The sequence below is a fragment of the Lethenteron reissneri genome, chromosome 61 (genome assembly GCF_015708825.2).
Source record: "Lethenteron reissneri isolate LAM-NWPU_2019-01 chromosome 61, ASM1570882v1, whole genome shotgun sequence".
Taxonomy (NCBI): domain Eukaryota; kingdom Metazoa; phylum Chordata; class Hyperoartia; order Petromyzontiformes; family Petromyzontidae; genus Lethenteron; species Lethenteron reissneri.
The window spans coordinates 4552345-4565130 of record NC_083839.1 but is presented as its reverse complement, the minus strand read 5'-3'; the positions used below and the strand labels follow the sequence as shown (position 1 = coordinate 4565130).

General features: G+C 48.6%; 1 protein-coding gene across 1 annotated transcript in view; it reads left to right on the top strand.

The window, feature by feature from the left end:
* The window catches only part of LOC133358319 (uncharacterized), a 20242-nt gene extending 7456 nt beyond the window's left edge, over positions 1-12786 (top strand). The window contains exons 4-11 of the mRNA XM_061576578.1: positions 453-540; positions 1377-1454; positions 2413-2453; positions 3435-3515; positions 6273-6327; positions 9258-9331; positions 10855-10915; positions 11975-12786. Of these exons, the coding sequence (XP_061432562.1) occupies positions 453-540; positions 1377-1454; positions 2413-2453; positions 3435-3515; positions 6273-6327; positions 9258-9331; positions 10855-10915; positions 11975-12108 (612 nt within the window). The 3' untranslated portion in view covers positions 12109-12786. The remainder of the gene's footprint in view (positions 1-452; positions 541-1376; positions 1455-2412; positions 2454-3434; positions 3516-6272; positions 6328-9257; positions 9332-10854; positions 10916-11974) is intronic.

Sequence of the window (12786 nt, the reverse complement as noted above, 5' to 3'; positions counted from 1 at the left end):
ACGACACCACCACCTGATGCTGATTGCATGGCTCGCAACACCTCGATATCCAAGCTTCACTTTTCGCACAATCTAGCTACGCCAGAAGCCAGATTGTTGTTCCTTATTTTAAACTCTCTACGGTGGAGAGATGTTAAGTACTTTCCCTGATATACAGGAGGTTGTGGGTTCCAACAAGGACCCCGACGCCTGTATATTTGGATTTTGCATGTTCTCCCAGTGGTCGCGTGGATTTCTCTCCGTGTCCTCCGGTTTTTACCTCCACGTTTAGAATCGACGTGCGTTTAGGTTTATTTGGCTCCTGTAAATTACCGCATGATATGCCACTTCATTGAGCTATAATTTGGTCGCTTCTGAAAAAGAGCGACATAGCTCCAGCGGGCCTTAGCTGCTAAAATAAAAAAAACATGTTTAAATAGTAAATAGTGTGTGTGTGTGTCTTTGTCCAACAGCTGGTGGTCAAGCAGTTTGTGCATAAGACCGGCGGTTCCTTCCAGTCGCACTTCTCTCCTGAAACGACTCACGTGCTCATGCAGACAGGTGCCAGCCTTCGACAGGCCCCCCTCCCGCACCACGCACACACGGCTCACCGCCCGCCAGCCATTCTCTGGCCACCGTTGGGTAAAGCTGTAACGGCTCGCTCCGCTCACTCGGGATTTAGACGAATTGTCTCATAATGTAAACGGTGAACTATTTAGAATTGGCGACGTGCACAGTTTTCATTCGCCCCGAGAAAGAAGAGGGAGAGGATGGTTCATAGGCGCGGGAAACCCGAGACGAGGGGGAAACCAACCAGAACCGGTGCCAACGTTTGTCCAAGTTCTTTGGTCCTACATTGGGACGTTTGGTCACCTTCATCGATGATTCGCTTTATGCATGTGGGAGGAAACCGAGTGGCCGGAGAAGACCCACACGTGCTCAATCCACCGGAAATGCATCCGCTTGCTCTGCCGCCATCGTACCCTGGCAAGCCGGGAGATATGGTGACCTTCACGCACATGGGTAGGGGGGGAGGGAGTTTGGTCAATTGGTGTTATCCATCAACCCAAGATTCGGGACTGCAATTCGCTTCAAGAAGCGGTTCTTTTTCAACATCGTGCTGCATTGTAGCGCCTCTTGTGGCTGCAGGGATCTTTGTGTTTGTATCAAGAGTGTGTGATTGTTATTCTGTGACAGTGTTGCGATTGCGTTTGTTTGACAGTGTGTGATTGTGGTGACGTCACCACCTGCCACTCGGTGGCAGACGGTCGTTGTTGTTGTCGTTGTGATTATCTGATCGTGTGCGATTGCGTTTGTATGACGGTGTGTGATTGTGTTGGATCACCATGTGTGTTCAGGCGCCACAGTGAAAGCTGCGTTCTTGTCCTCGTCGCTAGGTGGCAGCCTGGTTTGCGAGCGCACGTTGAAGTATTTTCTGGGCAACGCAGGACATTGCTGGGTCCTCACCTTCTCTTGTAAGCAAGCACGCCGCCTCACCTATGACCCCTCCACGCGCTCTGAAATCTTGACCATGGGTCCCTGACCTCGCGAGAGAGGAGTGTTGTTGTTCAGCCAGACTTAGTGCCTAAATCGCAGGGTGGTGGAAAAGCAATTGGCAAGTGTGCGCCAATGTTTGCGCCAATGTTTGCCCGTGCCATAGCTCACATCTCGTCCAGTCAGAGTCGAGACTAAAGTTTATCCATTCTCAAACGAGCTCTTGTCTCAATTGGCGGCCCTCAGCCAGTGGTAAAAACTCCACATTAACATGGCAGGAGCCATTCTTGTCATGTTGACCATTATGGCACGGACGAATATTCCACCAAGTGGTGCTGGTTTCTCTGGATTATAAAATGCTCTGGAGAAGTAAGACGCGCACCAAAACCTGTGCCCGGTGTCTTTAAAGTTGTTACAAATCAAGTCGCACACACGCACCAGATTGTAAGTGACACTCCTAACTTTTTTTTATTACAGAGAAAAAAGTGTGTCTTATGATCTGGAGAATGTGTTACCTCTGTCTGCCTTGGTTTTTGCGGTTATGCCATACGGAGCTTCGATGCTTTTTTGGGTCGTGCCACGTGTTTTTCCAGCACGATGTCCGACGTTCCGCTCCGAGTTCTTGAAGCTCCTAGCACGGGGAGCGAATCGTCGGACATAATTTTGAACAGCTCGCGGAGAGCCGCTGCTTATTTGATTCACCCTGGATGAGTGATCGGCTGAGTTGACCCGCGACCTTGATTTGAACTTGAATCTTGCCGACCTAGTATGCAGCCAATTAGTAAGGTTTGTCACGTGAACAGAACGTGCCAATCCCTTACTAGTACAGCACGCCGGTAACGTTGGAGAGCAAATCCATAACATTTGCAATCTGAGTACGACGTTTTGCCGGTAATTACAACTAGCTTCATCAGGCTGTCGTCTCTCGTGCTGTTGCAGGGGTGGAAGAATGTCTGCGTCAAGGCTGCGTCGTGGATGAGGTGAGTGTGGGGCGTTTGGTGCAGCTCAGCTGTGTGTGCGCGTGCGGGACATCTCTGAAAAAGAGCTTCATAGCTCATCCGTCCGGATTAATAATGATACTGAAAGATTCCGAATACCCTGTGAGTCTATATACATAAGCATGGGTATGTGGTGTTTGTGGGTCAAGGTTCAAAATATTTGACCTTTGCTTGTGCGTGTTTATTAATACCCTGGGAGTATAGAGAGACGTGTGGGCCTCTCGTCTTGGGGCTCTAGCCGTGTGTGTGTGGCACAGTAAGAGGCACAGGTGGTGCATCGGTCAGTCATCTCAGTTGACCCATGGCACCTGGGTCTGTTCCGTGACTTCCTGACAGCGGGTGTTCGACACTTCACGTGGCCTGAATGTGCATATAGCCTGGCACAAGCGCCATGTTGACGTCACCGCCGCATAGTGGCGAATGGCGGTTGTTGTCGTGTAAGCCTTTGGTCTTTGTCTATTTATGAGTGTTTCTTTGAGTGTTTGAATACTTTGAGTCTATGGAAATAAGCATGTATCGCTCGTCGTAGTGTGTCTGTCAATGTAGTGTAGCAGTTAGCGTGCTGCGCTATGAATCCGGTGACCCAAGTTCGATTCCCGCTTACGGCCAATACCAGTAACAATTTTCTGAACTGGTCCTGGGCCTCCCCTCAGTCGACTGAGCCTAAAATGAGTACTTAGTACTGTGCAAAAACATCGCTACTCGGGAGACAAAGGCAGCTGGGCATGGTGCTGGCCACCCACCCCCTCGTGTGCCGTTCCGGCCTTCATAGGTGCTCGTGAACAACACTTGCCCCAAAAGTCGGCTAAGGCTATATGAAGGATTTTTGTGACAACTATGAGTCTATGGATGTAAGCATGTATCACTGCTCTTCGTGTGTTTATGAGTGCGTAGGAACCCAGAGAGTCTACAGATGTTTCATGATATAACCCTTTGCTCTCTGGTCTGTGCGATTCCCCGCAGGTCCCGTTTGAGATTCAGGGCGACGTAGTGAATGGTCGCGACCACCTGGGCCCCCGTCGGTCACGGCTTTCAACCCTGAAGGTGGGACCTGATGTCTGACCTTAGACACCTATCCCTTATCCATAGCCCTTACCCTAGCTTCTGCCCCTCAACCGCTAGCCGTGGCTGCTAGCCCTAGATTCTAACCCTGAGTACAGGGATTGGCAACCAAAAATAACAATAGGAGCAATTTTTTTTCGAATTCGGTAAAAAAAAATTTAAAAGCCGCAATGTGAATGCCTGCATATGTTACGTCACGAAAGCAGTCCGTAAAGTGCAGCGTGCGGCTCCTGAGCTGCAGCTTGCCGACCCTTGCCCTTGTACCTGGTCCGAATTTAAGCTCGCCTCACGCGTGGACCTGGGCGGGTGACACGGTCTAGCGCAGTGGTTCTTAACCTGGGGTGCACGTACCCCCTGGGGGTGCAAGATGACCTTTCTGGGGGTGAGAGAGATGGGCAGATTTTTTTCGAAGGTAAATCATTGAAACCCAAATTAAGCACGGCACGCAAGTCCAACTACTTGTTTCATCAAACCCCATGTACTTATTAAAATTATACAAATTCTTAGGTTTTTTCGGTAAAGTCACGTAGGTAAAAAATTTAAATTAATGAAAGTAAAATAAAATAAAAATTCTTACTTGATACAGCAATCGTGCTGTGACGGTTCCACCTGAAGATGGAAGCTTGTGTTGCCTCCGAAACGTCAATTTTTATTTTATTTTACTTTTATTAATTTTAATTTTTTACCTATGTGACTTTACCGAAAAAACCTAAGAATATGAATCCTTGCAGTCACGAAAGCTTCACATCTAAAATTATACATGTTTTTTAACGATTGAAAACCAAAGGGGTGCAAGGCTGCAGTGAAGGTAAAGAACTACTGGCCTAGCGGTAGCGCATTCGCCGTTTGTTGCAAAGGTTCGCAGTTGGAAACCAGCGGCTGCCCCTTATTATTTCTGCGGCGTGTAATAATGACCATGGTGATACTACGCGCCCTCCACTTCACAGTGGATGTTAAAGATCTCCCGCTTCGTCATTCGCAAGAGCAAGGCAAGAATGCGTGCCGGCGTCGGGGATCTAAATTTGCCAGCTTGGAAAGTTACGCCATTAATCAGCCGTGCGTATTCTACGCGCGGTATAGTCTGGCAAGATTAATGCTCCGGGTCACTCTTAAATATGAAACAAAATCAACTTGAACTTCTTACCTTCCTCATCCCTCAAATACACCCAGCCGTGCTAGTTACCCAAACTAACCACCAACCCTATTCTTCTTCTTGGTTCTTACGGTAAAGTCACGTAGAAGGGAAGTAATAAAATAATAAAAATAAAACATAATAAAATACAATTCTCACGACGTTTCGGCCACAACGCAAGCAGCCGTCCTCAGGTGAAAACCAGGTTTGTCGGGGAGACAGCGTCTGAATGAAACAGCACACGAGCTTGGAGCATATATATTTTGTCGAAGCGCCCTTTCCCCCCCTCCCAACCCAGCTTATATATATGCTCCAAGCTCGTGTGCTGTTTCATTCAGACGCCGTCTCCCCGACAAACCTGGTTTTCACCTGAGGACGGCTGCTTGCGTTGTGGTCGAAACGTCGTGAGAATTGTATTATTATGTTTTATTTTATTATTTTATTACTTCCCTTCTACGTGACTTTACCGAAAGAACTAAGAAGATGAATCCCTGCAGTCGCGAAAGCTTTAAATCGAAATTTAACCCTATTCTCTTAACGGATAAGCCGAGCTATGATTTACCTCCCCTCGGATGATGTTTACGCTAACATGAAGAATTAGCATTTGTTGGGCACTGTAATGCCGCAGCATTTCATCGCACCTTGCATCGCATCACACCTCAATCATTCCAATGCCCAGGCGTCTCGAGTAGTTTCTGTTTCAGTCTAAGGGACCCCCCCCCCTAATGGCAGCTGTCCCTGTGTTGCACAAGGTGAATGCAGCGCCGGCCTGTGTGTCAGTAGTGGGCGATTGTTGGTGTTGGTTATCAACCCTAGTACCGCGTGGTTGTCAGCTTTGTGCGGGGAGGTTGTGTGTATGTACTGAATGAACAGTGAACTTCTTTCACGCCATACATAGCCAACCGTGCTAATCGGACGTGCGGGGGAAGGACAACAAACTATTGGTCTTTGTGTGAGTCTATGGGTCTCTGTGTGAGTCTATTGGTCTCTGTGTGAGTCTATGGGTCTCTGTGTGAGTCTATGGGTCTCTGTGTGAGTCTATTGGTCTCTGTGTGAGTCTATGGGTCTCTGTGTGAGTCTATGGGTCTCTGTGTGAGTCTACGGGTCTCTGTGTGAGTCTATGGGTCTGTGTGAGTCTACGGGTCTCTGTGTGAGTCTATGGGTCTCTGTGTGAGTCTATGGGTCTCTGTGTGAGTCTATGGGTCTCTGTGTGAGTCTATGGGTCTGTGTGAGTCTATGGGTTTCTTCGTGAGTCCATGGGTCTCTGTGTGAGTCTATGGGTCTCTGTGTGAGTCTATGGGTCTGTGTGAGTCTATGGATCTCTGTGTGAGTCTATTGGTCTCTGTGTGAGTCTATGGGTCTCTGTGAGTCTTTGGGTCTCTGTGTGAGTCTATGGGTCTGTGTGAGTCTATTGGTCTCTTTGTGAGTCTATTGGTCTTTGTGTGAGTCTATGGGTCTCTTTGTGAGGCTATGTATGTGTGTTGAACTTCTTTTGCACCGTACGTAGCCAACCGTGCTAATCGGAGGTGCGGGGTGAGGGAAGGGCCGTTGTGCTGTGGCGAGGGCACACGGTGACGCGCATTTGTGCTCTTGTTTTCCCGTCCCAGCTGCTGCGAGAGTATGAGATCTGCTGCTACGGTGCCTTTAAGGACATGACCAAAGGTAGGTTTTGGTGTGGGGGGGGGGGTGAGCTTCACACATTTCGCAAATTTGCATCTCGCTCGGAGTTTGGGAACGTCGCGTGACGATTGAACGCGTCTTAACGGAGAGGCGACGTCGCCCGCCGACACGCCGCGAGAGACACCACTGTTGGCAGGGGAAACAAAAAAGGCTGATGTGATATTGTGTTAACGGTGCCACTTGTTGGTGTTGTCGTGTGACTGAGCATTGAAAACAGGTTTGATTTGGATCATCCCACATTTGGTATATTTAGTCTCATTTTCAGATTTTTCAGATGAGTCTTAAAATCCGGAATGTGTCGCGAGTAGGCAAGGCAGTAGCCCCAAAGACCACGGCGTTTTTAAGTTTGAGTCCTTTCCCCGCCCCTCTCCTTAGACTGTTCTATCGGGGTCTCATCTTGAGACGGAGTATCCGTTGAGATCTCTCGCAGAGCAGTGCGATCCATCGTGTTCAGAATCAGAATCTTCGTGTATCCTGGAGGTGGAATCTGATGAGCTATGAAGCTCTCTTTCACAGATGTCCAGTAGGGACGTGTCAGCGAGTTACATCAACAGAGAGTATAAAAAACGATATAAGAGCAAGATAGAGAAAAGGTGATGAAGTCGCTGCGAATAAATAAATAAAATATATAAGTGCAAATTGGACAAGGAAATAGATACCTGCGGATTTCAATACAAGCTTGGGCAAGGCAGCAAAACAACGAAAAACGGTCTGAGACCACACCTAAGACCACGCTGTGTTGGAGAACAGCTCACAGAACCGGATATCACGTTTCTTAGGCCTTGTTTGAGATTTATGGGGACATAGTAATCCCAACAGGGGTACTGGGAGGCATTCATCCAGCGGTGGATTGACAAAGGGCGGTCAATTATTTATGTTGGCAAAGGTTCAGCTAATTGAGCGGTGGCCAACGTGTGGTTCACGATCCGTGGGTGGCTTGCAAAATATTTATTTTTTGTGGGATTCAACGCAAATCAAAGCAATCACTGACGTAAGCAGACAATACAACATTTTTTGTGAGCGGCTGATGACAAAAACCCCCGACTGAGAATTAATAGATAAAAAATATATACATTCTACCAGTAGATGGCGCCTTGTATATTACATGGCCCATGCTTTCTTGGTTCTTTCGGTAAAGTCACGTAGAAGGGAAATAATAAAACTAAAACATAATAAAATAATTCTCACGACGTTTCGGCCACAACGCAAGCAGCCGTCCTCAGGTGAAGTACAGGTCTGTCGGAAAGACGGCGTCTGAATGAAACACCACCAGGCTTGGAGCGTCTATTCATTCAGACGCTGTCTTCCCGACAGACCTGTTCTTCACCTGAGGACGGCTGCTTGCGTTGTGGCCGAAACGTCGTGAGAATTGTATAATGTTTTATTTTTAATATTTTATTATTTCCATTTTACGTCACTTTACCGATAGAACCAAGAAGATGAATCCCTGCAGTCACGAAAGAAGCTTTAAATCGAAATCTAATTTTATTTTATTATGTTTTATTTTTATTATTTTATTACTTCCCTTCTACGTGACTTTACCGAACGAACCAAGAAGATGAATCCCTGCAGTCACGAAAGCTTTAAATCGAAATTTAATGGTCCATGCCATTCGGTTAATTGTTGGTCAGAGCTTGCTGGCTTATCACGAGCCACTTGAGATCCACCAAAATGGATCGCAGTGCTGAGTTTGAACCTCTGCGAAAGCCACAGGCTGGAAAAATAAAACGACCACCACCTCCAATTCGCACCTCTGATTTGCACAGTTGGCTATGTACGGTGCGAAAGGAGTTTGACATACATACCATCACCACTGTCATCTTCTTAAGTTTTTTCGGTAAAGTCACGTAGGTAAAACATCAAAATTAATAAAAATAAAATAAAGATCACGACGTTTCGGAGGCAACACAAGTCTCCGTCATCAGGTAGGACCGTCACAGCCAGATTAGCTGCATCAAGTTAGGCAATGATTCAAGATGTAATCCCTTAAAAGCGAGTTGAGGGGGGAGGAGAGGGGGGGGGGAGCTCATCAGAATGTGGTAGCCAATGAATGGAACGTATCGGGAGGGAGGGGGGCGGGGCCAAAAGGGTGTCCAATGCGTTGGCGTGTGCAGTAGTTTGTCTCTTGCGCACAATCGCTTCCACGCCGTCGCCCACCCTTTTGGCCCCGCCCCCCTCCCTCCCGATACATTCCATTCATTGGCTACCACATTCTGATGAGCTCCCCCCCTCTCCTCCCCCCTCAACTCGCTTTTAAGGGATTACATCTTGAATCATTGCCTCACTTGATGCAGCTAATCTGGCTGTGACGGTCCCACCTGATGACGGAGACTTGTGTTGCCTCCGAAACGTCGTGATCTTTATTTTATTTTATTTTTATTAATTTTGATGTTTTACCTACGTGACTTTACCGAAAAAACCTAAGAATATGAATCCTTGCAGTCACGAAAGCTTCAAATCTAGAACCACTGTCATCATCAATAATTGCAGATATATCTATGTGTGTATGTTGAATTTCTTTTGCACCGTACGTAGCAAACGGTGCTAATCAGAGGTGCGGGGGAAGGCAACAAGCTAAACACAAAAAAGCAGTTCTAAAGAAATTCGTTTTTAATCCCGATTTAAAAGTGCATAGCCCCAGTGGCTTCCCAATATCGGAAGAAACAGCATTCCAGATAGCCGCAGAAGCGCATCTGAAAGAGCTTAGCGATGCGCTTGACTGTCTTTGTCCGATGGCGTAGCCAATATCTATCCACTGCTGCGAGGATGACCGGAGTTTGCCTGATGGTTTATTCTCCTTGACGAGAACAGCAAGGTATTGTGGTTCATTTGTGGCTCATTTGTGGCAAGCACTTTGTGCGTAATGAATGCCGAATAACGGGCGAGGACCTGTGTGTTTGTGTGTCGCACAGCGCAAATTGAGTGTCTGGTTCAGATGAGCGGAGCCGTGCTTGTCAAGGATCCGAGTGCTTTCTCCTTCCATCCGGTGAGTGTTCCTGGTTCTGTGCCTTCCCTCCAGAAGCTGTAGCATCATCATCATCATCGAGAGCAGCAGCGGTAACATCTTCATTGTCATTATTAGCCGCAGTGACATTGTTATTGGCAGCTGTAGCATTGTCATAATCGTCATAGGCAGCAGGAGCATCATTGGCAACACCTTCATAATTGTTAACATCATCTCCGTCATAATTGGTTCTTTACCCTTCTATCTGGCAACAAAACTGACACCTTTTTGCAAGGAGTCATGTTTGCATAGACCGCAATACCTGCAGTCATAATACAAACAAAAGAACATAACTCTGATAATGTGCACTGTCCTTGAAGTTGATTGGTCCACACCCGAGACAGCACATTATCAGAGTTATGTTCTTTTGTTTGTATTATGACTGCAGGTATTGCGGTCTATGCAAACATGACTCCTTGCAAAAAGGTGTCAGTTTTGTTGCCAGATAGAAGGGTAAAGAACCAATTATCATATTTTTACTGGAAGTGACCGGTACCGCGCGTACCCTGGCCCCATTTTCCTCCCCATTGTAGCCACTTTTCATCACCTCGCTGCCTCGCCAGCCGATCGTTTATGGACGAGTCAACATAGGGGGGAAGGCTCTGCCACGCTCGTATATACCGCTTACTACGGGCGCTGTGCATCAGGACCAGGAATCGAACCTGGGAGGGCTGGCATTGTAGCGCGGAAGTTGAACCTGCGACAACAACAACGCTTGGCAGCCTTTCTACGTGCACAGAACAGCCACCAATTTGCGGCCGAATGGCTGTGATGTCACCACGGGGCTTATGCCAGGCTAGGTGCTCTTTGAGGCTTTCACGTGAAGTGCAGAAGGCTGGTTGGCTCGCCGGCAGGGGGTACTGGGACAGACCCAGGTGTTATAGGTTGACTGACTGAGATAACTGACAGATGCACCACCTGTGCCCCCTACTCTGCCAATTTTAGAGCACACGCACACACACGTGCACATACATGCATGTGCGTTCTTAAGGCTTTAGCACGACGTGTGTTCCACGCACGACCGCGACGTTTTTATATTTTCCGCTTTACCGGTGGGCGGTTTGCGGTGTCGGCTGAAACGGCGAATTGTCTCTCGTTCCCCCGTTTACTCAGTCCTCTCCCATCTGACGTATCCCGCATCGATAATTACATTTCACCGGTCCCCTGACGAACACTATACTATTGGTTTCATTGTGTTACTCTGCCCCCAATAACAGCGGCGAATATCTGGATCGGTCCGGGGCCTCCCCTAGGTAGACTCGGCCTTAAATAAGTACTTGGTGCAGTGCGTCCACATCAGCACTGGGGAGACAAGGTCATCCGGGCATGGTATTGGCCACCCATCCCACAATGTGCTGTGCCAGCCTTCACAAGTGCTTGCTACCAGCTCTTGCCCCAACAGTCTGTTAAAGGCTATATGGGGGATATGTGTGTGTGTGCAAGTTGCCTGTGCACGCGTGTGTACACGCATGTGTACATGCGTGTGTTTTTTTGTGTATGTGCAGAACTTTGTGCCGCTGCTGGTCGTGCAGCCCGACGCCAACGCGGCCAGCATGGACTTCGCAGGTAAGCGAGCATTTTTCGATTTAAAGCTTTCGTGACTGCAGGGATTCATCTTCTTGGTTCTTTCGGTAAAGTCAAGTAGAAGGGAAATAATAAAGTAATAAAAATAAAACATTTAATAATTCTCACGACGTTTCGGCCGCAACGCAAGCAGCCGTCCTCAGGTGAAGACCAGGTCTGTCGGGGAGACAGCATCTGAATGAAACACCACCACGCTTGGAGCGCCCAGCTTAAATATACGCTGCAAAGCATGGTGGTGTTTCATTCAGACGCTGTCTCCCCGACAGACCTGGTCTTCACCTGAGGACGGCTGCTTTGCGTTGTGGCCGAAACGTCGTGAGAATTATTTTATTATTTTTATTTTTATTCTTTTATTACTTCCCTTCTACGTGACTTTACCGAAAGAACCAAGAAGAGGTATGTAAGCGAGCAGGCCACACATTCCGCTGCAGCGCGGAACCCACGGCCCCAGCTTGACTCGCACTGCGACGTCAGGCCGCTCCCGTGCAATCCTCGTTGACGCTTCGGCAGAAGTCTGACTGAGCCTCTCGTGCCGTGACGCTGCCTGCTGTGTGCCTCCGTGTTCCATTCCTGCTCCTTGCGTACATGCCGCGTGCTGTCCCTCACATCCACGTACCGTCTCCCATAGACTCCGCGTGCTCTCCTGACCACTGTGTGCTATTGCTCCCCTAACCTCCCCAGACCACCATGCTCTGGTGATTCGTAAGAAAATCGCCGCCATTCACGCTTGAGATTCCATTCAAGAATCCAATTTATATTTCAGCATTGCAGTGACCGGGTTAGCACCTCTAGTAGGCTGCAGGTGTGACACGAACCCATTACGTGCAATGTATCAGAATCGAGAGCCATTCAAGCTTGACCCACGCATCCTAGGAATCGATCAACGTTTCATCCCAGCCCTGCTGTGTCGTCTCTCTTGGTGCAACGTCTCTCGTTATCTCCTTGAGCCGACTCTTAACTCTGTGTACTGCCTTGACTCGGCGGTGCCGTCCTTGATCTCCCTGTGCCCCCCCCTGACCCCCTGCGACCCCGCCCCCACAGCCCTGCACCGCCTCTACAGCGCCCAGATCGTGACGCGCGAGTGGGTTCTGGACTGCATCGCCACGCACCGTGTGCGTCTTCTCAACACGTACCTCCTGTCCCCTCACACCGCGCCTCGCCGGGAGTCCCCATAGCCGCCCCTCACCCACCGCCGCCATCCCGAGGATGCTGTCCGTCGACCCCCAGCGACGACTGCACCCCCGTCCCCTCTCCTCTTGTCCGTCCGTTCGATCGATATTTCCTTTGGAGCTACGCGATTGTTAGTCGTACCCTTCTCACCCTGGTTGCCCGCCACCAGACCGAAGGATTAACGGTAACGTCCTGGGCCAATTTTTTTTTTCTCGCTGAATATTTTCCGGGTTTCCCGGTATCGATGGGAGTGGACGTCCACGTGAATCGTGGTAGGCACGGCCATCACGAGAGGTATGCTAGATGTTGGTTTTGCTGGGTCCAGGTGTATTTTGCGTTTAGACAAACGAAGCTGAAAGTCTTAAGTTCTGCTTGTAACGCCGGGAGACGTGTTTCACGTGTCGGTAGGACGGCAGGTCGTGCCGATAGTTTGCGAGAGAGTGTCCGCTGACTTGTGGGAAAATCACCACGGTCGTTCGTGTACGGTGCGATGGTGGAAACTGTCGTTATGTGTGCCCTGGCTCTATACCCAGGGGTGTTATCCCACTCTTTCCTTCACTTGAATGTGCGTGTTGTATATTAACCTTAAGTGGGTTTTTTGTTGTTGTTGCTTTATTTAATTTGTAATGGTAACATTTGATTTTTGTGACCAGCAGAGGCTGAATAAATCTCAGGACTCTTTT